The 27,900-nt window shown below is 44.0% G+C and overlaps 1 protein-coding gene across 2 annotated transcripts; it reads right to left on the reverse strand.

Annotated features, from left to right (window-relative positions):
- On the reverse strand, positions 1-27,462 carry MFSD9 (major facilitator superfamily domain containing 9). Of its 2 annotated transcripts, XM_058278256.2 has the most exons (7): positions 27,278-27,462; positions 22,341-22,428; positions 21,123-21,166; positions 14,279-14,408; positions 13,425-13,634; positions 8,960-9,739; positions 1-140 (listed from the first exon to the last, which is right to left on the reverse strand). In XM_058278256.2, exons 1-7 carry the CDS (start codon positions 27,434-27,436, stop codon positions 133-135), a joined length of 1,419 nt encoding a protein of 472 aa, XP_058134239.1. In that variant the 5' UTR covers positions 27,437-27,462; the 3' UTR covers positions 1-132. The 2 variants fall into 2 exon arrangements, with proteins under 2 accessions (XP_058134239.1, XP_071064845.1); XM_071208744.1 differs by lacking the exon at positions 1-140 and having other exon boundaries at positions 3,712-9,739; positions 21,123-21,241; positions 27,278-27,423.
- Positions 27,463-27,900: the final 438 nt, after the last annotated feature.

Below are 27,900 nucleotides of genomic sequence, written 5' to 3' on the forward strand. Positions count from 1 at the left end.
TGAGAACTGTAATATTTTTGGTAGTTCAAAATTCTTTTTATTCTTTAAAGAGTGATTAGAGATGTCTTTGTTGAATTAAAGCAGCTGCTGACATCATCTGCTGAGACCCGAGTACTATTTGTATGATTTTCTTCAGCAACCTGAACAAGAAAAGAAAGGATCATGGCTTACCACAAGCTGGTCATGCTACGGTTTGTTTCGTTCACTTTCAGAACAAAGTGTGTAGCTTGCTTCTACTTTATATCCCATTTTTTAGCCAGGCCATTTCTTTAAGCTATTCCTAAGGAAAGCTGAAGCCCTGATCGGGTAACTGCTCCATGGCAAGGACATATTTCTTTGTGAGAGAGGATACTTTCCTTCAGAATTCCCTCAGATTTTGTCCACTAAACATCCAGCTGATACAGATGAAACGCCCAGAGATTAATTTTTGAAGTGTTTCTTTGATGTTGCACTGGTACATAGTTTTGTGATTCCTTTTGTTTTCTAATTTTCTGAAAATTTTCAAACAAAATTCTAAGTACAGTCATAAGTTGTAGATCAGTTCTCTCAACTGTATAATCAGGAAATGAGCTTTCCTTATTTTGGAGAGTTCAATCCAGAGTTTGTGGCCTATCAAGTCTTCCAATCTACACAGCATATTAATTATATTTAGGATCCTGCAATGTCAACAGAGGTTTTGTGGGCATACGTTATCCTTGTACTCCAGGGGAAATGTGTGGAAATGTTGCTCCATGGAGCTATGTAGTAGAATGCCAGAGAGAGTGGCAGTGATGTTTATGATTTTTACTTCCATAATAAATTTTCTTCAATTAAATATTAAAACATTTTTAACCTTTTATTTCATCAGATCCTGTCAAGTCATATGTATAAATGGTAACTAAATGAAACTCTGTGCATGCAGTTCTAGTAACTTGGCTTGCCAAATAGAAATTTTATAAATGTACACTCACAAAGGAAATTTGTCCTGGTTTCTATGAAAAGTCTTACAAAAGTTAAAGTATTAAATCACATGTGAACATTTAATTGATCACTTCTGGGGAAAATAATAAATCTCATGAAATCAGGAGTCCCAGAAATTCCAGTTTTTATATGTATATAGCAAAATCACTCTCATTTGTATTAAAGGGGGTAAGGATGGTTGGAATTCATGAAAGGAAAGAATTTAAGAGTATTAAAAATTTCATTCCTATTGGTTTCAAGTGTATCTATCTCAAACTAGGCTAACACTATTACTGTGTTAGAGAAACTGATTAGCAGAATAAAGATTATAATTGCTCATTAAATTTCTCTATATAAATAGACTCTTGTTTGTGGCTCAGAGATAAGGTATGTTCTGAAATAATAAATATTGCCTCCCCACAGCCAGCCCAAATAAAAGTGTTAGGTTAATACCAATTATAGTCTTACCAAATCATTTTTGAAGATTATCATCAGCCCACCAAATTTTAAGGTTTCACTAAAACTTAGATTTGGACACTCCACTTGTAACTGTTTATTGCATTTGCCACCATAATTGCCTCTTAATTCTCGGCATCCAGTTTAAGTCCTTACCGTTAGTTACAAAGTTTACTCTGAAGTGCAGTGACAAAATAGGTTGTTCCAAAGAAACGGCACAGTGGTGTGGCCTTGGATTTGAGGGTGACCAGAAGACCGGTGATGTCTCCAATGGGCATTGCTCGAAGTCAGTTTGTGATTCCCGGGCCTGGACTTCAGCCACAGAGAAGAGTCGGCCCGAAAGCGATCGCAGAACGTGCAACCATTCCCAGGGACACGGACCCTCAGGGCCAGCACCGTGCCAGCAGCATAATTTCGGGCATTTCACATGCTGTCATTTTCATAAGCAAACTCAGGATAGGTTTAGGTAGGTAAGCTCTCCTAGCACAACATCATTTTCTGTGTGGATAAAAACTTGAGTCCCCACTATTCAAAATGGAAGAGAGATTCTTTGATAAAGCTGAAGAAAGGTTATCACCCATCCATGTTGCAAACGGCAACAATTAATAGGCATTTCAACAGTTCTTTTTCCTCCATGATGTTTGATACTTTGGAAAAAAAGGATTTTTATGTGTCAAAATGTAACATAGGTTAAATCAAGATGGATTAAAACACAATTCTGTTCTAACAAGATGACTGTAATTCACTTTTATGCCATATAAATGATTAGTAGTAATTAGCACTCCTTCCCTAATGGCTACAATTATCTTTTTTCCCTTGTCTCCTCAAGGAAATACACAGGCTGTTTTGAAGCATCTCTTTTCAGAATAAGAATCAGCACTATTTCTTACAATGCATTGAGTCGGGAAAATAATAGAAATTCTGTTGCTTTTGTTTTCGTAAGACAGCTATCTATGAAATGTCTGGGAAGTTTAGATGCTCTGTTTGAGGAAAATGTGATCTAAAGTAAAATACTACTTTAAAATAAATTACTATTTGTGCATCTGATTAATTAGAAATAAATCCTACTGTGAAGAGCAGTTATTTATAAACTCTATTTTCTTGCCATCAGTATAGGATAAATTTTAGATTGTGTATATATTTTATGTTTGCAGAATGGCTTGAAAATCCAAATGCTTGTTTTTATTACTAAGATGTGTTTTAGCATACTGGAGATGAAATTCTTCAAGCACTTCAGGGTACTGATTAAAATCTAGATCAAGATGCAACAATGACTGTAAAAAGACAATTTCTTAGAATAAATTCCTATTCCTAGAAGGAATAGGGCGTGGAGAATCAGTGATTGTTTTACTATGGGTGCCAAATAAAAGGCCTTTCTCATAATTCAGTTGCCCAAATGCCTAAAATTTTCCCACTGTGGGTGACTAGCACTCCGGATAGCTATCTAAATAGCTTTAAGCAGTATCCTCAGGAAAGAGATGCCAACTACGTGAAACGTCCTTCTTCATGTTCCAAGAAGAACCCATGTAGATGCTCAAAGGTGTTCTCTGCCGGTTAACACGGGACAGGGAGAATGCTCAGCCCTCAGCACCAGCCTTTCCAGCCAGCTCCGTGCTCGGCACACACCAGGCGGCTGAATGTCATCCACAGCCCCTCCCGGAATCTCCCTCGGAGCCACTGTGGAGCGCGCTGCTACAGGGTGAATCGTGGGAACACAGGTTCCGGCACAGCAGAAACTCTCAGCAAGTGACCTGTTTGCTATTGCACAGCATACGAGTCCCAAAGGGCAGATAACCTCTTTGCTACTTACGCAGCACACAAAGCCCAGAAGAACAGGGGAAGAAGTCCTATCCTGGCCAGTCTTCCAGGATGGCCGAAAACTGCTCTGGGGCAGGGACGAGATGGCAGCTCCACATGTGCCACCTCTTGCCAGAGGAGACCAAGCTGTCCTGTTGGAGTGTGGTTTTATCTGTCTTGGATCGGGGGATTGGGTGCTGCCACTGAGAACTCCTGCATGTTAGCTTCTGGGGCTGCTTGTTCTCAGTTTCCAGGTTTAGGGTCTGGCTGGGCTTATTCATTAGCCGTAATGTCTCTCCCAGCTGCAAAATGGCACACACTAGAAAAGGACGTTGGCATAGCTGAAGGCAGGCTCTGGACTGCCGCTCTGGTGATTTGGAGCTGTATATACCCCAGGAAAATGTTAAACTCAATCCCTTCCTGTAGGTGTGAATCCATGGTAAATAGGAATTTGTGATGGGGCTACTTCAGTTAAGGTGTGGCCCACCTCAATTAGGATGAGTCTTTTTTATATATGTGTGTGTATATATATATTATTTATTTTTAAAGAAGCTTTAGATTACATAAATGTTACATAAAAAATATAAAGGATTCCCATACGCCCCCCTCCCTCCCCTTCTACACATTAGCAACATCCTTTCTTAGTGTAGTACATTTGTTACAATTGATGAACCATATTGAAGCATTGCTACTAAGCATGGACTAGAATTTACATTATAGCTTACACGTTGTCCTGCACAAATTTTTTCGGTTATGACAAAATATACAATGGCCTGTACCTGTCACTACAGAAACATGCAGGACAAATCCAATGTCCCAAAAATGCCCCCATATTATACCTATTCTTCCCTCTCCCATCCCTCAGAACCTCTGGTGACCACTGCTTTTACATCAATGATCAGAGTTCTTCCATTGCAGAATAATACAAGTCTATAGTAGAATAATAAGTCTACTTTATTTTTATTTTTTTTTTATTTTTAAATATTTATTTTTTATTATTTTTAATTACATTAAAAAAAAATATATGAGGTCCCATTCAACCCCACCGCCCCCGCCCCCCACTCCCCCCACAGCAACACTCTCTCCCATCATCGTGATACATCCATTGCACCTGGTAAGTTCATCTCTGAGCATCACTGTACCCCATAGTCAATGGTCCACATCATAGCCCAGACTCTCTCACGTTCCATCCAGTGGGCCCTGGGGGGATCTACAGTGTCCCGTAATTGTCCGTGAAGCACTATCCAGGACAACTCCACGTCCCGAAAACGCCTCCACATCTCATCTCTTCCTCCCGTTCCCCACACCCAGCAGCCCCCATGGCTACGGTTCCCACACCCATTCCACATTTTCTCTGTGGACATTGGATTGGTTGTGTCCATTGCACACCTATGTCAAGTGAGGGCTTAGATTGCACATGGGTACTGGATGCACTCTTCCCGCTTCTAGTTGTAGACACTCTAGGCTCCATGTTGTGGTGGTTGAATAAGTCTACTTTAGTCCATTATTCATTCTCCAGTCTTGAGGATTTTGGGTTGGTGACGCCCACTCTGCTTCTAATTGAGAGGGAGCTTATATTCCATGGGGCAGAGGGATGGAACTATCTTGCTCGCAGTTGCAGACACTCTCTTTGCCTTGGGATGGGCATTGTCCATCATCATCTCCTTGTTACTGGTCCTGGGTGAGTCCAATGAACAGGTGAGTAGGTGTTACAACTCTGCTGAAATTCAGGGTTCAAAACTGGCACATGGATGGACCAAAAATTGAAGTCTCTGGGACATATATTTATCAAATATAGTGCTAACTATAAGTTCAAATAAAAGGGGCAGAAAAGCCATGTGTAGAGAACCTATAAATGAATCTAACTCTGTTAACACTGGGGAGCATAAATTCCAAAGTAAGGCAAGCACCAACTAGCAATGCACCTGGAAAAGGACCTTGACCAAAAGAGGGAAATGGTAAATACAAATGAGTTTTTATGGCTCAGAGATTTCAAAGTGAGTTGGGAGGTCATTTCAGAGGTGATGCTTATGCAGGTCTCAGGAGGACTGCCTCAAATAGTGGGGCTCCTCAGGGCTCGAGATATCCGGAAACTATAAGCAGGGCAGATGACTCAGGATGGGTCGTAATCCTATCACCAGAGTCCTCTATAAGTGGAATGAACCTTCATACAGATAGAGAAAGTCACAGGAAGCAAAAAACTGAAGGCCAAAGGAAACTGGAAGAGAACAGAGGCCAGGGAGGCCACCAAGTGTCAGAGGTGCCTAGGACCAAGGATCGCCAGCAGCCAGCCCCAGCACACCACGGTCTTCGGGAAGAAAACATTGCTTTGATGCCTTGATCTGGACTTTCTTGCAGCCTAAAAACCGTAAGCTAATAAATTTCCATTATTTCCATGGAAATTTTTCAAAATTTCAAAGTTCCATGAATGGCTGACCCATTTCATGCCATTTGCTTGAGCAGCTAAGGAAACAAAAGCCATATTTGTGTGTGTTCATGACGTCTGTAGAGAAGGAGGTTGGGGTGAGGTCTAGGTGATGGCTGTTTCGCAGGTGTCTGTGACTTCCCTGACAGCCACCACCAGACTGTCACCAGTCTTTTGGAATCTGCCCCTTTATTTTCCCTCCCAGCTGCCTCCTATTCCCCACCCTCTCTCCCCCCTTACCTTAGTTACTGCCACAAAAATCTGCTCCTCTCTCCTCCTCTAACTAAACCAGAGATTTTTCTAAAATGCAAATGCCCTCAGAGCACTGTCCAGCATGAATTCCTCAATAGTTCCCCCTCATCGGTCAGAGAAAAATCTCCACCCCTGGGTATGGTAGAGGAGACCCTTTGTGATCTCACCCAGTGGTTCTCAACTCTGGGTGTGCATCAGAAACCCCTGTGGTGCCTTAGAGCGTGGCTCCTGAGGTCTGCTGGGCATCAGGCACATCTAATGTGCAGTCAGGGCTGAGGGCAACAGGTTCTAACCGCTTTCTCTTGCTCCAGGCCCAAGTTCTGCCAGACTTTGCTGCTCTAGGAGACTTCATGACCTGGGATTTGGAGCCTCGCAAATGTTACTCCAATTTGCCAGGCAGCGCTGCTCCCTCTCCACCCAGCTCAGTTTTCCTTCTCCTTCTGGACCTGAGATCAGAGGTTCACCTTCTCCATGCCACTGTGGACATGGCCATGTCCTCTGGCACTCCATTTGTGGCTGGCATAATGTTGGAAAGGGCACCCTTTTTCTTTACAGACTTTTCAGGCAAGTTCAATACTTCTTCTACAGCAAGATTCCATTTAACATTAAGTTGACCCATATGAAACTGTAGATAAACCTTTTCTGACTTGCAAAAACAGCAACTTCATATGGCTCAACCTAATCCTTTAAGGATTATGGAAGTTATTCAAGACAATTAAAAAAATCTTTAATTGAGCAGATTAAATTTCCCTGAGGATATAGTCCATAAACAATAAAAATACCATCCATTGGACCACCGGTTTTCAAACTTTACTGTACACACGGATCAGTGAAGTATTTAGTTACTATGATCCCCAGAAGGTCTGAGGTGGAGCGTGCATGGCTGTGTCAAACAGCTCCCACTGACCAGGCGATGCTATGAATGCTGCTGGTCCTTGGACCACACTCTGAGTAGCAGGACATTAGACTACATAAGAGGAATACAGGAAAACAGTCATCTGAAAATCACGTTAACAAGATACTAAAATCACTAGTGGAATGTAACAAAAATGTTTCCCTCATCTACATACAGGTACCAAGCTCAATCTTTGATTTTCAATATTTCCATCTGTGTAATTATAAAGCACCATTAAATTGAAAGCATCAAAAATAAAGTGCTATGATTTAAAAAACATGATGGTAGTTAAGAGCGTCTAAGAAACCTACCTATTTCTGAGAGTGAAGAAAAGACTATCTTTAGGGAAATCCTTCTAAAGTTCTACTTTAATAAGTAAACCTTTGATTTTGCATGGTCCTTTTAAGTCTCATCTCCATGACAATTTGGTATGTTTTTGAAGGGCAAGGCTATTTTATTTATTTTGGTCTCCTGAAAAGCACTAATCACTTGTATATACAAGTTCACAAGTGTAACACTTAATGAGTAACAAGTTAATATTTTCTTGTGGCTGGAGAAGAAAAGTACCAATCTTCAAACTAAAACATGCTTCCAATTAATTCTTTATCATAAATGTTTGAGTTTACCCCACACACAACTTCTAAAACTACGGAAGTAGTTTTTCTTCTTTATATACAATAAATATTAAAGTTATAACATTCTAGTGTATTGAAATATTTATAATTATACATGTGTTAGGTTAAAAAAAGGCACGATATCCTAGTGGTCCTAGTGGATTAATTAGGAGGATTAAAAGGAATGTGAATTTTGGTAGTGTATAGGGAAAAGAGAAGGAGCCACTAAATAATTTTTATTAATAGCTGATGTAAAGCAAATAGTGTCAGCAAGTGACATAAAATGTCTCCCTGAGAGTTTGGTGGCGTCCCTGGATATGGGGCTCTTGCTTGCCCCTTACGTGGTGTTGTTGGAATGACAGCTGAGCTCTACCGACAGGAGGCCTCAGAAGAGGCACATGAAACCATTTCCCTGTAGATTAACATATCACCTCTGTTCTCACATGCAAAGTAAAACGAAAGAAAATAAATTTCCACACAAGACACAGCAGAGTCAAGTTCATTAGGGATGGCAGGTCACTAGGCTCTCCTACTCCTCAGAAAACTGTCATCTTAAAAGCCTTCTTGGTTCTGTTTCACCATCGGATTTTCTGATAGGCTTTCCCGCCTCGTGAAGGATGCAGGAAGGCAGTCTTCCTGCGGCTTCCGGGGGGATTTCCTCAGCCTGCGGTGAGCTAAGCTCTCTCCCACCACAGGGGAGAGGCTCGAGGGCTCGTGCTGTGAGGCAGGTGGCGCTGCTGAGCGCTGGGAACCGTGTAGCAGATTGTGATGACACACGCACTTTCAACAGAGAGTGTAAATGTTGTCCACTGCTAATAAAATACCCAAGGCTCCTGTTTTTATGTTACTCAAAACCAGGAATGCCTCGGTGTGATCCTTTTTCTATCTCCATAAGAAACTTCCAAGGGCATTTATTGAATACATTTGGTTTCTGGGCCTCGGCCAGCTTCCCCGAGTCCGCGTGTGGGGCGAGGCTGGCACCTGCACTTCAACCAGCTCCCCAGAGGACTTCCATGTCCACTCGCTTCCAAAACCACTCATCATCGTGGGGGCTTGCGGAAGAGACAGTGGTTTTAATGGAGCAGCTCCTGGAATAGCGAGGATTTCAACAGAAAGGCTCACACTCAGCTTATTGAATGCTCCAGCTGATTGGCCTTTCATTGATGCGTAACTGTGTTTTTATTTCATAGGAAAATCCTTGTGGTTTCGTCCCTCCGTCCACATATCATGTCCTGTGGTTCCAACACTTCTCTATCCTGTATTGGGTTGCTTTTTCCCCCTTGACAATTTTTGCCTCGCTGGCTCAGATGGGAAGATGAAACTGTCAAGTAAGCATTGAAAACCTTCTCCTTTGGCAGAGCTGTGCTTCCATCCTAACTGGCCACTACACGTGCTCCGACTTCAGCGGTCCAGCCGTAGGCTGGCCTAGGTGTGCGCCAACCAAGCACACCCACCTGGACGTAAGTTTTCCCATGTACACCATCAAACCTCTCCAAGGCCACCTCTGCCTTGTGACCTCTGTCCCCGGCTCACCCACCTCCAACTGCGTCTCTTCTTGTGGTTCAAACCCAGTCTACTTACTTTTCAACGCATCGCTTCTGATACCACCCTGATGAGGTCGGGTGTGTGACATGATGAGAACAGCCGCTAAGGCCAACGCGGCTCCCAGGCTGGGGGGGCCACACGGGCTGACCTCCTGGACAACTCCCGAGAGGAGGGGTGCCAGGATGCGGCCCACGGCCGTCACCGACTGCCCCACGCCGATGAGCAGGCCGCTGGCCCGGGCCCCGCCCGCGCGCAGCTGGAGGTCCGTGACGCACGTCCTGCCGATGGCAGTGGAGAAGGCCAGGAGGGTGGAGGTGAGGACCACCAGCCCCATGGAGGGTGCCGCGGAGTAGAGCAGCAGCAGCAGGGCCGTCAGCGCGCTGGCGCGCAGCAGCACCGCGTGCGAGTCGTGCCGGTACAGCCGCAGGATGGGCCCGAGCGCCAAGCCCGACAGGGCGCCCAGGGCGCTGCTGTAACTGATGAGGTAGCCCGTCGTCTTGGGCCTCACCCCAAAGCGCTCCTCGATGGCCAGGACGAAGTTACTGTAGTAGAGCAGGACCGCCACCGCCATCAGCAAGCGCGCTAAGAATATGTCCCGCATGTCGGAAGACATCAGGGTCCGCGCGTCCCGCAGCACCGCCAGGACTTCCGCCCGGGGCGGCCGGGTCTTCTCTGGGGTGGCCGCCCCGGGCGTGGCGGCTGCGTCCTGCGCTTCACGTTCTGTCTTTCCCGAAAGTGCGCGGCTCTTACCGGGTCGCAGGCCATTCTTCCTGGTGCAGGACTTGACTTCACTCCATGGAAACAGCCAAACGAGACCTGTTAAAATGGCACGAGACCTGCTAGCGGCTGGAGGCACTGAATTCACACGAGGCCTCCTCAGGGATTAGCAGTAAAGTGGGATGGATTACTAATCTGGATTTATACAGTATTTCTGAATTCAGTTTTTCACCCTTCCCATAGCTCCTTCTATGGGATGAGAGGATTCCATTTCAAAGACAGGGTTCTGGCAAAAGCCTCTTGTTTCTCACTCCTTTCTTTTTTCCATTAAACAATCTATACCTATAAAACATTCACTATTATCTCTCCAGGTCAATAGCCTATGATGGTTTCTTGTATCGCATCATTTCATAGCTATATTCTTTGGCTTTACATTTTAAGTTCTTCCCGTGATTAATTTTTGGCTACTCTTCCTATCTGCCATCTGCTACCCATCCTTCCACCACCCGTCCATCCACCCACCCACCCACCCACCCATCCATCCATCCATCCATCTATCCATCCAACATCCAGTATTTATGGAGTGCTTTCTAAGTGCTAAGTCTGGGGACAAACACTAGGAATATATTAACAAGACCAAGACTATACATTCCCTGCCCTTGGGGAACTTAAACCTAAAAGGGGGTTCAGACAAGTAAATAGGTATTTAGATTACAGTGTGAATGCTATGGTGGAGGAACAATAGGGACAACTGGTCTTGGCTTGGGGGTGGGGTGCATAGGGACAGCTTGACAGGACAACCGTCAGAGAGCTGTCCAATCACAACCTGTGAAACCTCGGGGGTGCCCTTCTCAGAGAGCCTGACAAAGGACCTTCCTCAGCAGCAGACTCCCATCCACACAGCCCTCCCCACCCTTACAGGACGGGCGTGGCCTGCTGTTTTCTGATTTATCCCATGCCATACAAGGAAATGACCTCTTGCCAGTCCATGTCCAAAGAGTATCTTGAAATGGAATTCAAACTTGCCAATCTAGGACATCTTTCCAAACTTATCTCTACTGATTTTTTGGTCCTTGTGTACCTAGAAGTTAAATTTGAACCAGTGGCTATTTTTCAAAATGCTTAACTTTAACAGTGTATGTGGTTTCTCTAAACAGAGTGAATACTTCAGCCAGGGGCTAATTTATGAAAGAAAACTAACCATATGAGAAAGCAGATCTAGAGTTTTCATCTATTTGTATCTTTGCAAGGTCCCCTGGAAGTTTAACAAAATCTTGATAAAAATGTGAAGAAACTGTTGCTGATGGATTAAAAGGAAGAGTAGCAAAAGAATAATAATTAAAATGATAATAATGATAGCAATGGGCATTTATTAGGTGTTTACAATGTGCAAGGTGAGGTGGGACATTTACACACATAACCTCTTATAGGTCTCATGACACTCTGAGCTCTGTTACCCCCACGTTAGAGATGAGGAAACTGCGGCATACGGTAACTTGCCCAAGGCTGCACATTAAAGTGGCAAAGCAGGGATTTGAGCCCCAGTCTGCCTGACTCCAGAGTTTGAGTTCATAACTATGAGAAAAGAAATCATGGGGAAAAAACATGTGCAAAGGTCTTCTCATGACAAGTGGCAGATCAGAGCAAGGTTATAAGAAGCTGAGGAAGAAAAAGGATCTGTAGTCAAAGGCGAGAAAAACATGGGAAAATTGGACTGAGCAAGAGCAACACACTGTTTGCAGAGGGCATGTGATGGCCAAAGCCCTCTGATGAGACGTGGTCTGTTCTAGCCCGTATCTATTCTCCCGCTCTTTTTCTATCTATAGAGGCCTGGTTTGTTCTGGTGGCAGAATGCATTGTGTTCAGTCCAAACCAGTACTGTCCAACAAAATTTTCTGCAGGGATGGAAATGTTCTATGCCTGCACTGTCCAATATGGCAGCAACTAGCCGCAGGTGGCTACTAAATAGTCGAAATGTAAAATGAGGAACTGAATTTATGGGTAAATTTTGATTTAAGTGAAGTAAAGTTGAATGAAGTAAAACATTCAACTCTTCAGCTGCACTATCTACATATGATAGCCACATGTGGTGGCAGCTACCATACTGGACAGCACATGTCAAAATCATTCGTATGATTTCATTTGCCTGGGCCAGTGACTGGTCTAGAAGTGGCCATGTGGTAGTTCTGAAAAATGTGAAACAAACAGAAGTCTGCTGGGAGGAGTGTCTGGGAAAACTGTTGCTTATACAAACAGACACATTTCAACTGGTACAACCCTCTTGTCCATTTGCCCTACCTTTTTTTGTTGTTGTTTTTTTCCCTGCCCGGAAAGGACACAATGCTTAGAGACATAAGAGCACCATGAGGATAAAAACTCATTCACTAAGGATGTCAGGGCAGAGAAGCAGAACTAACCTGCATCTGTGATGGCAATGAAAGCTGCATCACCCCAGGCCTGCCAACCCCCAGATTTCTCAAGAAAATAAATCCCGATTATTTTAAGCCATTGTAGTGGGGAATACTGCAGGTGAATGTATTCCTAACTGATTAAGACTCATTCACAGGCTTAGGTTATGGCAAAACATTAACACTATCACTGTAAAATCAAAAACAGAATTCCACGGCCACTTCCTACATTAACCAAGTGACTTCTGAATCAGTGTGATATATACAGAGGCACCTGGCCCCACCAACTGGACATGTGCTTGAAGTAACTCTACATAGACTTACACTGAGCCCTCAAGTACCTCCTCAGTGGCCTCACCTCCTGACTGAGGTTACAGGTTAAGTTTCTGGCAGAAAATCATAAAGTATTCCTATGAAAGCTGAGATTAAACTCGTGAACTTTACCTCCTAGTCTGATAACCTAACCCAACGTGGAATTGAATCACCCAGCACGGAGCCATGAATATGAAGATTCAAAATCGTACAGTACCAGTACATTTAAGGAAAACTGAACAACAGGCATTGCCCTCTTGCTATGAAGTTGTTTATCCAAGGACCTGCCATATGCCAGGCTCTGGTCTAGGAAAAGAAGATGCTTTAAATCACTGGCACTGCATGCAAGAAGCTCACACTCCAGTATTTACTTTTTATCTGACAAATATTATTGAACATCTGTTGTGTGCCTGGCCCTGTTCTGGGCAGTGAACAAGCTGGACAAAATTCCTGCCCTTGTGGAGTATGCCTTCTAATTGTGTGCGTGTAGTGGTAGGTTGAGGAAAGAAGGGGGCAGAGAGAAAATAAGCAAGAAAACAAAAGAGTAATATAATTTCAGAAGTGCTATGAAGAAAATCAATCTATGCTAGAATGACCAGGGGAGGCCTCTTCATGGAGAAAATATGTGAGACTTGAATGATGAAAAGAAGTGAGAGCCAGTCAAGGTGAATGGGACGAATGTTCCAGGTGGAGGAAAGAGCAAGTACAATGCCCCGGGGAATGAGCCTGGCAGGGGTGAGGTCGATGGGGAAGCCAGCGTGGCTGGAGCACCCAGAGTGGGAAGGACAGAACAGGGGTGGGAGGGGGCAGGGAGAGAGGCAGGGGCCCCACCGCCTCTCAGACTGTGGGGTGCATGGGGGTGTGACTGTGAAGTTCTCACAGTCACTGGATGGAAGTCACTGGATGGTATTCAGCAAAGCATGCCGTGGTTCGGACTCATTTACGAAACCTGAGTCTGCCTACCTGGGGGAAACAAATTGTCAGGGGCTATGAGAAAAGCAGAGAGATTGTTCTGTATGCGTGCACAAGCCACATGACTGTCTCATGAGCGAATGTCAGCTTACCTGCATTCAGAATGAAGACAGAGAAACAGATGAAGGCTGTGATATAAAAGCCACCCTCTAATTCAGTAAGATATCCACCAACCACGGGGCCTAAGGTGAAGCCCATGCTGGATGCCGTGTTGAACTGCCCGATGACCAGTGGCCGTTCCTTCTCTGCAACCACATCAGAGAGCAGAGCCCTTGAGATCGAAAGCGTGTGTTTAAAAATACCTGTAAGGGGACAAATAAACATGTTCTGTTCACCTTTTCCAGACCAAGTGTCTCGCTTTTGATCCCGCACTTAACCCCTGATGGACTTCTGACCTGCACCTCCTTTCAGCTTCTCAGGTGTGCCCATTCTGTTCCACCCAGGCTGGCACCTGGTCTCTGTCAGGCATCATGACCCTGCGACCAAGCTCCCGAGCCCTCGGCTTCCCGCTGCTCCAAGACTTCCCACACCCCAGCGCCCTCTGTCATCCCACTGCAAGTCATGGTTATTTCCATAAGCAGATTTATTATCATAACTAATCCATTCTGTATTCAGTCACTCATTCAAAAACTATTTACTGCAAGCCTACTCTATGTCCAGCTCTGATCTTGACTCTGCGGGGGCAGCGGGTGGGCAGCAGGGGCCTGGGCTCTGCTGTGACCAGCTCTGTAGCTTCGACAAGTCAGCAGAGTGCCTGGCAGATGCTAAGTGCTCAGTCAACTGCAGGTGCTATGGTATTATTATTTTAGTTGCTGTTGGCATTATACTCTTAAAGGAAGCTCTAACCAAAGGGCAATGATAAGCAGAGGCAGCCATGTGTAAAAACCATATTATATGTTGCAACAAAAATTTGAGTGGCCACACACACACAGAGGCAAGAACTCACCCACAGAGACTCTAGCCAGGGCAAAGAGGAACACATTGGTGGATACGCCAAGGATGAGGTAGCCCAGCGCACTGAGCAGAATGCACGCCAGCAAGGAAGACCGTCTGCCAACCACATCACTCCAGCAGCCCTGCAGAAAGCAAGAAGCGGAGAAAGCTCTCTGACTTGCTGTAAAATCCCCACCATTGGGAAAATGCACACAGAAAGTCACCCAGTGGAAAATGGCAGGTAATTTGGGATGAGTTCAGTCATGCCATTTGCAAGAGTAAGTACGTTATTTTCTCTGGTCTTCCTACACGGTTAGTGGGAAAATACAACACAGTTTTCTTGGGCCAGAAAAATCAATGGTGAGATGCCAAAAAAAGCACCTGTGATGATCTGGGAACTAAAAATGGCTGGAGAGATGGTGACTTGTAATTTATAAAGCCTCATTTCTGTCTTCATTCTCTCCGTTCAATTTGTCAAAAAATATAAATAATACTGTAAGCATCTTCATAGAAAAACCTCTGCAAACATCCTGGAATATTTCCTTAGAATAAAAGGGCATGTGTATTTTGGGATTTTTGACATATACTGACAAAGTACTTTCCAGAGAGCTCCATCATTCACCAACAGTGTAGCTACCAGAGTCTTTGTTTCCCCGTATTCCAACCATTTTTATTGTGTTAATTTACATTTTTATTTCTTTCCGATGAGATGAAATGTTTTTTCTTTTTGGCATTGTGCACTGGCCATTTGCACTTTCTGTTGAGAGAAGCAAGCCACAGTGTGCCTGCAGGTTACAGTTCCCATGTCCGAAGCCTCAGAGTCCTGCCAAGCACAGAGTCCCTTCTGAAATTGTTCTTTTTGCAAGTAAAGAGGCTTGGTCACGCCACAGAATTGGCCCAGGATAAAATAAAATGTGTCTAGCGGGGAACAATCTGATGGTGTAGACAGGATGAGCCCCTAGAGCCTCTTTCTAGAAAAGTGTGATTGTAGGGGACACAAGAGACAACTTGGGGAGCAGAAGCTGAGAGGCACAGGAAGGAAGAAACTAAGCAGAAGCAGGTGAGGAAGAAGGAACGGAGCAAGGCAGCGGAGCGCCCCACGGAGACACAACATTCCCCAAGGAGGGCCCACGAATATGTTGTGGGATGAGGAGCAGCCAAGTGAGCAGAGCTCCCGGCCGCCCTTCAGCTTCCTTCTCAATTCTTCTTTGCTTATGCTCTCGGTACCCTACTGCGACACGCACGGCTCAGAGCAAGCCCCCTCGCGGGCTGAACATCCTGGCCTGTAAAGGTGCATCAGAAGTTAGTGGGTGAGGCTTCGGAGAAAGTTCTTTACTGGCATGGGAGGTGGTGGCAAACTCAGCCTTCTGCTCCTCTTCCTTCTCGTCGTCCTGCTTAGAACACTCCCACAGTGCTGGAGGGGGAGCAGCCGTGGAGCTGAGGACAGCTGAGCAAATTGCCAGCGGGAGCCTGGTCCCTGGTGGCACCAGATTCATGGACAGCCCCGGGCAGCTGGCCCGTGGTCCATTTTGCCTCTCCTCTTAGAGCTCGGCCAGGCGTTCCGGGACTCACGGGCGGACACAAGCCTAACCGATGTGCCCACTTCCGCCGGAGGCTCTCCAATGACCGTGCTGTACACTGAGGGTCTAGGTGAGGCTTTGCTTGAAAAAGAAGTGTGACTGCTTTAAGATAAAAATTGGGAAACACTATAACAACAACAGGGCATTGTCTGAGAAGGGTCAAGAACAAGGTCCCCAGTGCTGTGTGATGCTCCCAACGACCCCAGTTCCTGAGCAACGACCCTAGTTCCTGAGCAACGTGCTAGTCTCCCTCTGGCCTGGCTGGGAGGCAGAGGGGACTGCTTCCTGCTTGCCTCCTTCCTTAGTTACAGTCGGTAGCTCATCTCTGCCCTCTCAAATTAACCCAGTAACCCTAGTTGGTCTTGCTTTCTTGCCAAAAGCCAACTGTTCATGCCCTGTCCCCATTTTTATTGGGATATTTACCTTTTTTCTCAAGGACCTAAACAATCTCTTATAAGGGCATAAAATATTATAAAATTCCTTTATAAAACATTTTGGGGTTAAGTCCTCTAACATACCACCACCCATCCTTTCTCGGCCTTCTGGCTAAGATGAAGTATAGTCAGTCTCTGTTCTTATCAGTTTAATAAAATACCACCAGCCTCTACAAATGTCACCAGTCTCTTCCCCCACCTTTCTTGTCAATGGATTTTAGACATTTCTGACACTCTCTTGATCTGGAGAAGGGGTCCCTGGCCTCCTTTTGTTGAAGAACACCACTAGACATTAGGTTAGTGCAAAAGCAATTGTGATTTTGCATTGTTGAAATTTGCCATGTGATATTGGCATACATTCTTAAATAAATGTGGTTATGTTATACATCATTTTAATGTGCGTTTCTTGCTTCATGTTTTTTGCTAATGACTTATTGCAATTTATTTTATATTTATTTTAGACTATTGGAATGCTGTTAGACAAAAAGCAAATTTGAGTGATTTTCTTATTTGAATTCAAAATGGGTCATAAAGCAGCAGAGACAACTTGCAACATCAATAATGCATTTGGCCCAGGAACTGCTAATGAATGTATAGTGCAGTGGTGGTTCAAGAAGTTTTGCAAAGGAGACGAGAGCCTTGAAGATGAGGAGCATAGTGGCCGGCCATCAGAAGTTGACAACAACAAACTGAGAGCCATCATCAGAGCTGATCCCTTAAACTATATGAGAAGTTGCTGAAGAACTCAACGTCAACCATTCTATAGTCATTTGGCATTTGAAGCAAATTGGAAAGGTGAAAAAGCTCGATAAGTGGGTGCCTCATGAGCTGACCAAAAATTTTTAAAAATCATCATTTTGAAGTGTTGTCTTCTCTAATTCTATGCAACAACAAACCATTTCTCAATCGGATTGTGACATGTGACAAAAAGTGGATTTTACATGACAACCGGTAACTACCACCTCAGTGGTTGGACTGAGGAGAAGCTCCAAGGCACTTCCCGGAACCAAACTTGAATCAGAAAAAGGTCATGGTTACTGTTTGGTGGTTCAACTGCCAGTCTGATCCACTACAGCTTTCTGAATCCAGGCGAAACCACTGCATCTGAGAAGTATGCTCAGCAAATCGATGAGATGCACTGAATGCCTACAGCTGGCATTGGTCAACAGAAAGGGCCCAATCTTCTCCATGACAATGCCTGACCGCACATTGCACAACCAATGCTTCAAAAGTTGAACAAATGGGGCTACGAAATTTTGCCTCATTCACCATATTCACCTGACCTCTTGCCAACCAACTACCCCTTCTTCAAGCATCTCAACAACTTTTTGCAGGGAAAACATTCCATAACCAGCAAGGTGCGGTAAATGCTTTCCAAGAGTTTGTCAAATCCTGAAGCGTGGATTTTTAAGCTATAGGGATAAACAAACTTATTTCTCATTGGCAAAAATGTGTCGATTGTAATGGTTTCTATTTTGATTAAAAATGATGTGTTTGAGCCTAGTTATAATGATTTAATATTCGTGGTCCAAAACCATAATTCCTCTTGCACCAACCTAATAGAAGTTAAACACTGGGCTCTGGGACAGGTTGCCTGCATTCAATTCTGAATTCTCATTCTCCACACCCTGGCTTCAGACATATATATCACTTAACCCATAAGTCCTTCAATTTCTCTACTTATAAAAATAGGAATAAAAATAGTACCTGGTTCAGGGGTTTCTTCCTTCCCTCACTCCCCAACACTTACTAGGTGCTTTACATAAAATAAATCTTTAAAGACTAACAACCACTCTCTGGGGCCAGAATTATAAGAATTAAAGTGCATAGGATCGAATGTGGTTCAAGTAATTGAGTGCCCACCTCCCACATGGGAGATCCCAGTGCCTCCAAAAGAAAAAACAGACAATGAGCAGACAATGAGCAAAAAACAATGAGCAAAGACAGTGAGCAGGGACACAGATGTAGCTCAAGTAATAGGACATCCACCTACCATATGGGAATGCCCATGTGAGTGCCTGTGTGGCAAGCCGAGTGCCTCTGCAGTGAGCTCAGTGCCTGCATGGCGAGCTGAGTGCCTGCGTGGTGAGCCAGGTGTCCATGTGAGTGTCCACGCAGTGAGCCAGTGCCCACGCAAGTGAGTCAAACAGCAAGATGATGATGCAACAAAAAAGAGTCAAAGGGGGGAGTCAAAGTGAAGCACAGCAGAGACCAGGAACTGAGGTGGTACAATTGACAGGGAAACTCTCTCCACATTAGAAGTCCCCAGGATCGAATCCCAGTGAATCCTAGAGGAGAATGATGAGAAGACAAAAAGGATACAGAAGATCGCATAGCGAATGGACATGGATGGCAAAAACAGCAGGGTGGGGGAGAGGAAGGGGAAGAAAATAAATAAAATGATCTAAATCATGAGTTTAAAAAAAACTGAGCACACAAGAGTGCAAATAACAAGCAAACAGATGAGGGAGCCATTTGGGAGGGTCAAGGAGTTGTAAATAATTTTTTAAAAAGTGCATATAGAGCAGGGTCTGACACATAAGCACTTAATAAATGCTAGTGAAATTTATTAAAATATATACTACTGTAAAAATATTAGTCAAATCTAACATGACATCTTTTCTTCATAAAGATTTGTTCTTAAAATATGTTCTTAAAAGAATGAAAATATGTACTTATAAAAGTATTGATGAAAAAGGAAATTTTAATACTTCTTGGAGCAGTTTGATATTGGTTATGGATTCCAAAAATAGATGTTGGATTATATTTGTAAACTGGTTTGTTCCTCTGGGCATTCTTAGATTATATTGGATTCAGAGATTTCACTTTTATTTTATTAAATAATAACTGTGGCTTTGATTGGGCCACATCAGTAGGAAATTGAATCCCCACCTGTTGCGAGTTTTGAGCTGGAGTCCAGGAAGTAAGCACACAGAGGAGCAGAGCAACTGAGCTGCGAGAGAATCAAGCCCAGGAGAAAGAGACAGCCGGGTGCCTGATAGTCTACAGCTGGCCTTGTGGAGACAGCAAGCAGCCAAGCTCAGAGAGGAACCCAGGAAGCCTGAACCCTGGCAGATGGGGGCAGCCATCTTGCTCCAACACATGGCAACAGACTTTGGTGAGGGAAGTAACTTTACACTTTATGGCCTTGTAACTGTAAGCTTCTACCCCAAATAAATACCCTTTATAAAAGCCAACAGATTTCTGGTATTTTGCATCAGCACTCCATTAGCTGAGTATAACATTTCTCTATTGGAAGGATTTCTAAAGGAAAGTTCTCATATAGCTATAAGATATATGAAAGGTGCTTTGTAAGCACAAATAATAAAACAAAGGCTCAATTTCAAAGAAGGTAGGGCACAGCTGGCAAGAATGATTCGTATTCAATAAAATGCTAAATGCCAGGTGCACTGGTGAGTGCTGGCAATAAAAAAATAAATAACACCTGGCTTTTATTCTCAAGGAGGTCAGAGTCCAGTAGGAGAGAAGCATTTCAACAGCAAAAATGCATTGTGACTTAATTGCTCTAATACACAGACACATCAAGTATTTGGGCAGTGAGTTTCTAAATAAAGATAAGGCATTTACTGACATGTAACTCAAATTCTTCTCTCAAAAGAAAGTGAAACACAACAGCATGTCCTACAAGCAAGTTCATTACTCTCCTGTATAATCTGGTACTCTAATTATGTGTTTATCTTTTTAGATTATCAAAGCAGTGGAAAATGACGTTGAGGAAACAAAGAATATGGACTTAGAGTCTGGATATGTAGATTAGGGGGCTTGATCACGTTAAATTCCATGCATCTTAATTTCCTCCTATTTAAAATGGAGATGGCAAACTACTTTGCCAGGTTACAGTAAAGATCAAATAAGAATAATATTATTACTGTTATTATACAGTTAATACAAAACATTTTAAAACTAAATGAGGGAGTAGCTATTTACTTATTTAAGAATTCATTATGGAATCTTTTTGGGGATCTCTCCTTGTACATTTAAAATATGAGTGAAATTTTAAAATATATATATATATTTTACCAACAACTCTTGGGAAACCCAAGTATGACCCATCTTGCTCACTAAATGTGAGACTGCCAGGCGAGATATTTCGACCTAGCTCATTAGATAGAGATCAATCAGTATGGCTGAATCGACGGCTCCACTGAACTGACTGAACGACGGGACACTGTGATGTTCTTAGGTCTCATGACCAAAGTGTCCGGAGTAGAGGGTATGACAGATGGAGAAGGGGCAGAACAATTAAGAATTTTAATTTCAAACAATTGAGGGATTTGGAGAGGGGCAAGATCAGCTCTGCATCTTCCAACAGCTGACATTGTCTAACCAACCATTCCAAATGGCTTCTTCTGTATAGACACTAAATTTTTATAATTAACTAAGTATATAGTTTATAATGCACATCTTCAAATAGAATCCTAGAAGTCTGAAGGGATTTCACGATTTCCCATGAATTAGAACAAACAATTAGAAAGACATTAACTGTGTAAGCTCTTTTCTCTTGGTGAAAATTTTGTAAGGCATTGTAGAAAGAATAATTTTGTAAGTCATTGTAATAAAAAAAAAAGTGGGTCCTAGTCCCACATCTATAACTAATGTGCTCCACTCAGATAAAGCCATTCAGCCCTTTAGATCTACTTCTTATATGTCAAATTAGTAGGATTGATAAAGGAAGGATTCTTCTTGATCTAACAATACATTCTAATCATTTTCACATCTACTTTTTAGGAAAGCCCCCACTTTTACTACAGCAATGACTGATAACCCTCAGAGGGATACGACTATATACCAAATACACATTGCCAAATGAAAGATAACTTACCACCAATGTGCTAGAAAAGAGTTGCAAAATGCCAAAGGAGGAGCCTGCAAAAAACATCAATAACGTAAATACTGTCAGCTACACCCATAAAAGAAATGGACTGATGTGGCAGCAATTACCTAGAAAGTAATGGGAAAACAGGAAAAGACCATATTTTAAAAAAGAAATTGCTATACATCTATTTTCTTTTTGGCAGCTGGACAAGCATAAGTGATATGATTTTTAATAAGAGGTCCTCAAAATAAAACTCAGGGTACAAAGAGAAAAAAAGGCAAGGGTCAACCTTAGGGACCTGAGAGTTAGCCCTTCTCCCACTATGTAAGAATTGTAAAGCTCTGATTTATAAGACTGCAAGGGAAATACTCAAATACTAGGTGAAGCAGAAATATGAATCTTGGAAAAATTCTTCTATACCTTAAAATGTTTAACATTATCTCATGTATCTTTAACATTTTACAATTTTATAAAATGGGTACAAAGAACTTAAAAGTTTGACTGGATGCTTTTACCTCCTTTTTATCATGTAGCATGTCCCTTCTGTCATTCATAAAAACCTTCTTGCTGTTGGGTGGTCCCATATAATTCCAAGAACACTTCTTGAGGGAAGTCAAAAATCATGGCACAGACCTGGCCTTACAAATACCATGTGGAAAACTACCCAAACATTTGCTTATCTGGTTTGTGAGAGAGGCAAGCATTACTGGTCTTATCAATTTCTCATAATTATCATATTCTCTGTATTAGTATTTTTTACCCATGCTCTGCTATTCTTGCATCTCACATAAGTCATTAACTTCCTGATGGAATTTTTATGCTGCACAGGTAGAGAAACCCTACAACCCTCTAAGATGTGTTGTTGGTGGTAGAAGCTTCCAGCTGATTTGCTAAGGCCCACCCAACCCCCTTCCCTCAAGGTGTGATTTCTGTAGATTATGTTTTTCTGATTTTTCACCTTAGATTTCAGTCTAAGCCATCCTCCAGCCAGCACCTTGGAGGGATAACACTCAAACCCTTAAACTGCTCTGAACTAAACGAGTCTAGATGAATCACATCAACCCAAGAGTGATATTTTTTAAAATTCTGGAAATTCATTCTATCCCACTTCCCATTTACCTTTGAAAAATAATTAGCTGTGAGACTGATTTGTTTTCAGACACTTACTTAGTTCAGTGGATATAAAATTCAGGGCTCTGAAAATAAGCACTACTAACCACTCACCTATTATTCCAGCAACTGTTGGGCTTGCTCCAAGAGCCTTGGCATGAAGGCTTAATAAAGGAACAACCATGCTTACACCAAATAAATCCTAAAGGAAAACAAAAGTATCTGTTAACTCAAATTAGAAATTGAAGCATAAAGGTTTTCAAACCAGTGATCCTCAAATTATAAACTTACTTTAAAAATAAAACCAATATCTAGAATTGTGAGCAAATAAGAAATCATAATTATATTCTACATTATGCCTCTCTAAGTTATCAAGGAATCTAAATACAGTATATTATAACAACAGTTGCCACTTGTAACTGCCTGGGTTACCTTGATCTAGAATCCATTTTGATTTTAGCTTTTTTTTAGTGATACTTAGTGTTCATGAAGGATGTGTTACAGAAGCTCTCAACAAAAAAACAACACACACCCATATTTTCTAAGGGTGATGAAATATAAAAGGAGATAGGGACTATGCATATTTGTTGATGAAAGAGCACTTCTCTTATGACTTTCCTCCTGGAGGTATGTAAGGTGACAAAGGTCTTAGAATCCGTGGCTTATAGACTTACAAGATAATACCTGAGAACACAGCAGGTGGGAGAGAGAAGGCTGCAGCACTCAGGGAAGGCCAGTGTCTTGCAGCTGAATTACAGAAAGTGCATGGACTTTGGGGTCAGAGATGCAGTTTCCAATTCTGGTTCAATCACTTACAAGCATGGGTCCTTGGAAAGTTATTTAATGTTCCCAACCTGCAGCACTGTCATCTGTAAAAAGTGGGAATAATAATACCTGCCTGGTTGAAATATGAGAGCATGAAATGACATAATGGTTGAGAAAGGTCTGACACATAACGAAGCTCAAACAAATTTTCTCTTTCTCTTTTCTTCAAAGGATAAGTACTGATCCCTTTTGCTAGGTCATCTGAGTTAACAGAAAGACTTAATTTTTCCTGTAAGTTTCATGCTCATTCTTACTTCACCTGGTTACCTGATACAACTGGTTTAGGGGGAGAAAATGCATTTACACACACAAACTTGTTTTTATACTCAATGTGAGTTCCTTTTATAATTCTTGTTAGCTTGAAGGAAAGAACATGAGCCAAAAATATATTTTCTTTGGATCCAGAGTGACTCTTTTTACTCTCCCCTCAACCAGTAGCTGCACATTCACCTAATTACAGAAACATGAATTTCCAAAAATACTTTTTTAAGGAGGTATGGCCATTGAACCCAGGTCCTTGCACATGGGAAGCAGGCACTCAACCATGGAGCTACATCCACTCCCCAAGGAGAGTTGGTTTTTTCATTTGCTTGTTTGTTTTTAGGAGGTACCAAGGATTGAACCTGGGACCTTGTACATGGGAAGCAGGTGCTCAACCACTTGAGCTACATCTGCTCCCTCCAAATATACTGTATTTATTTATTTATCCTTCCCTTACCCGAGATGGTTTGCTTGTCTGTCTGCTCACTGTCTGCTTGCCTTCTCCAGGAGGTACCAGGATCCAATCCCAGGACCTCCCACATGAGAGGTGAGTCTGCTACAATGGGTTGCACCTGCCGCTGCTGGTTGTGGCAGGGGTAGAGTTTCACTCTGTTGCTTTGGGAGGTAGCATCTGCTCATTTTCTTTAGGAAGCATCAGGACCCAAACCTGGGACCTCCCACATGGTAGGCAGGTGCCCAAGTGGCTGAGACACAGCTGCTTTCCCAATATATATATATATATATATATACACTTAAAAAAAAATTTGTCTCCCCACCCCCCCAACAGTTGTCTGCTCTCTGTGTCCTTTTGCTGTGTGTTGCTGTGCTTGTATTCTTGTTAGCGGCACCAGGAATCCATGTTTCTTTTTGTTGCATCATTTTTGCTGCATCAGCTCTCCGTGTGTGCAGCACCACTCCCGGGCAGGCTGAACTTTTTTCGCACAGGGTGGCTCTCCTTATGGGGCGCACTCCTTGCGCATGGGGCTCCCCTATACAGCGGACACCCCTGAGTGACAGGGCACTCCTTGCACGCACCAGCTCTGTGCGTGGGCCAGCTCCACACAGGTCACACAGGGTTTGAACCCTGGACTTCCCATGTGGTAGGCGGACGCTCTATCAGTTGAGCTAAATCTGCTTCCCCCAAATATATTTTTAAGTGGCCCTTTTCCACAATGACATCTTCAGATGGCCACATCTCTAATACCCAGGGATCTTGACAGCTAATAAATATACACCAGAACTATTGTTTATTATTTCTATTTTAACATTATTTAGAATTTCTTTTGGGCTTGAGCTAATTTCTCTTGGGCTTTACTGTCAGCTTTGTCCATTGCCTTATTGATGTCTATGCCATTCAAAAGATTCACAGTACATCAGCCACTTACTGAGTCTTATGGATCTTTTAGAAAAGAAAACTCAATTGTCCAACAAGAAGTTGTTTTCAAAAAATAATTCCCAGGACCGCCTGTCATTTAATATTCAAATATTATTCTAAAAAATGATGGGAGAAAGTTATGTAGCAGGTTGCCATCTATGGAAAACAAAATATGAAAATACAGATTGAGAAGCAAAGTTATTGGTCTTAGTTAGCACTTTGTGAGTATGAAAAATATGATCTTTTTTCCAGCAGGCTGGCTGTTGGCTCTTTTCTGTCATGAGAGTTCTGTGTTAAAATTGTCTTAAAAGGGAAACCCCTTTCTTCTTCTGAATGTACAGCTTCTCCAAAACTGCCATCTTCGAGTGCTCTTCAAATTTTGCAACTGGTAATGCACTTGAAACTATTTATAAGGTAATCAGGTCAAAGAAAGTCCATTTAAACTTTCAAACCAACATCTGTACCTTCCAGTGGAAACTGATGAATAAATAAAGGTTCAGAACCCTTTCCTCAGTAGGAATCCAAATATTTCCTCATCATTGGACTAACCCAATACAAATGAATCACTGCCTGAAATGGAATGCAAATCTCACCAGTATCTGGAGGAAAGACTGAAATCATGGACCTTAGCACCAAAAGAGGTCTAAAGGATCATCTCAGAACAAATTAAAGTCAGAAGTAGAGATAAGAGCTGAAACCACCAGAATATTTTGGCAAATGAATTCTTTAATCTTATTCCTTCTTCCCTCAACTGGAAGTACATGGATGACACACAAGTCCCTTTCCAAGCTGGCAGGACCACCCAAACCCACTGGTTTTGAATTCTGGGTGCCTGGAAGAGGCAACTACAATCTGAGACTAAACTAAGAGAAAGAGATGAAAGGAATGTAGGTCTGAAGTAGTGACAAAGTTCTAAATTCAAAGGCATTGTGCCTGGGGTTGGAAAGGGCCAGGGTGCTACCTGGTGGCAGAAAAATTACCTCTAAGCTGGCGTCTGCCTTCTCAGAGCGGAGTGTCTCATGGTCTCGGGTTCACAGGCATTTGGTGAACAGTTTCATTATGGTCTTAAGAACCATTCAACATAGAACCTTGACAGACTTTTTTTTTTAAATTTCTTTGTCTTTTTTTTTAATGTTACATTAAAAAAATATGAGGTCCCCATATACCACCCACACCCCTCACCCCACTCCTCCCCTAAGAACAACTAACAACCTCCTCCGTCATCATGGGACATTCATTGCACTTGGTGAATACATCTCTGAGCACTGCTGCACCTCATGGTCAATGGTCCACATTACAGTTTACACTCTCCCCCAGTTCACCCAGTGAGCCATGGGGGGACATACAATGTCCAGTAACTGTTCCTACAGTACCATACAGGACAACTCCAAGTCCTGAAAATGCCCCCACATCACATCTCTTCTTCCCACTCCCTGCCCTCAGCAGCTACCAGGGCCACTGTCTCCATCTCAGTGCTACATTTACTTCCATTACTAATCACAATAGTTCCAGAATAGAATATCAGTAAGTCCACTCTAATCCATACTCTATTCCTCCGTTCTGTGGACACTGGGATGGTTGAAAACGTACCACTTTAGGAGGGTTTGCCCGGGGCGGGGAGAGACCTGCCTCTCTGCTCTTCTCCTAGCTGAGCACCTGCACAGTCCTAACTCTGTGAGGCATCGGGCAGGGAGAAGTAGTGGTTTGGGGCTGCATCTGAGCAGAAAACAATACTTCTCTTTGCCAGGGCTCATTGGCAAACTGTCTCCAGAGCCCCAGGAGGCAGGGAGGCAGCCTTTTCCCACGGACAGCTTCACCTGATTAGCTCCTCCTGCCCTCAAGATATGGTCTCAGGACCAGCAAAGGGGAAACGCTACTGGGTCCTCGGTCCAACTCTCTTCTCACTTGGAGTAGCTCAGAAAGGGCAAATGAACCAAGCCTCGACTTGGAAAGGAAGGGACGGAGGTGGCTTTACGGTTTCCCAAGATAATGGCCCAGGAACAATAAAGGTATGACTAGATGAAGGAATGAATGACTGACTCTCAAATATGCTGTTTTCTAGGCCTTTCATTCGACACAGGAAATTACCACACGCAAACCATGATGAAACCAAACCTGGGTTGTGCAATGTAAAAACAGTTTACAGAATGGCAGATTTGTATGAGTCACCATGGTTTGCATTTTTAAGCATTCACCTGAACCCGGAATCCTATGGAAAATGTGTCTAATTTGGGACAAAGGCCACTCCCTTACCTGGCCTGGCGGAAAGGCCCGTGTGTCCCTACCGCCCTAGCAGCCCCCGCTGCGCGGGGCTTTTCCAAGCTCCGCCTGCTCCTGCCTGCTCTCAGCTCCGCCGGGGCTGCACCTGCCGCAGCATCTAATACCTGGGGTCCTGCCCCCAGTGTCAGCCAAACCTGAAGCTGAGGGCGGGGTGGCCGGAATGCTGCGCGAATGGGAATCGGGGTGGGGATGGGGGGAAGAGGAGAACTGGTAGGTTCTCGACTCTGCGCGTCCGAATCTCCGCTGAATCCCCAGTCCCCCAAGGGATCAGCCTGGAGCCCCCAGCCTCAGTCCTCGCCCTCGCACTCACCAAGAAGCCCACCAAGTGCAGGCAGAGCAAGAAGCGGCGGGATCGGATGGCACCGGGGCGCGGAGCCCAGGCCTCGGGCCCCGGCTTCCGCGCTGGCCGCGACGAGGGCGCCGCCGAGCCCCCGCCCGGGCGCGGCCCGCCGCCCACCGCGAGCTCCATGCCGACAGGGCCGGGGCGCGACGCCCCGAGCCGCCGCAGGGACCGCCGCAGGGACCGCCGCAGGGACCGCCCCCGGCGCGCCGGCCCCGCCCGAGCGGAAGCCGGCATGCGCCTGCGCAGAGGGGTGCGCCTGCGCAGGGAAGAGCGCAATGTGCGACCGCGAGTTCGCGCCTCTGGCTGGTTGGGAGGCTGTTGCGTGAGGGGCCCCAGTTTTGTGATGATAATGGTGATGATGCTCTACGTTTCCTTGGGGTGAGGGCCCCGCTGCCCCTGTCAGCGAAGGGCGGGAGGGGATTGTGATGAACAGAGCCCGCTGGAGAGGGCAGTGACTTCCCCTCTGAGGCCGGGGTCGCCCTAGGTGGGGGTCAGCTCAAACTCAAGACCCACAGACCCGGGCGACTGGTTGATGCGACTGACGTGGACCGGGCGGATGTGGCCCCCCAAGCTTCGGTTTTCACCTTTGA

This window comes from Dasypus novemcinctus, chromosome 17 (genome assembly GCF_030445035.2).
Source record: "Dasypus novemcinctus isolate mDasNov1 chromosome 17, mDasNov1.1.hap2, whole genome shotgun sequence".
Classification (NCBI taxonomy): domain Eukaryota; kingdom Metazoa; phylum Chordata; class Mammalia; order Cingulata; family Dasypodidae; genus Dasypus; species Dasypus novemcinctus.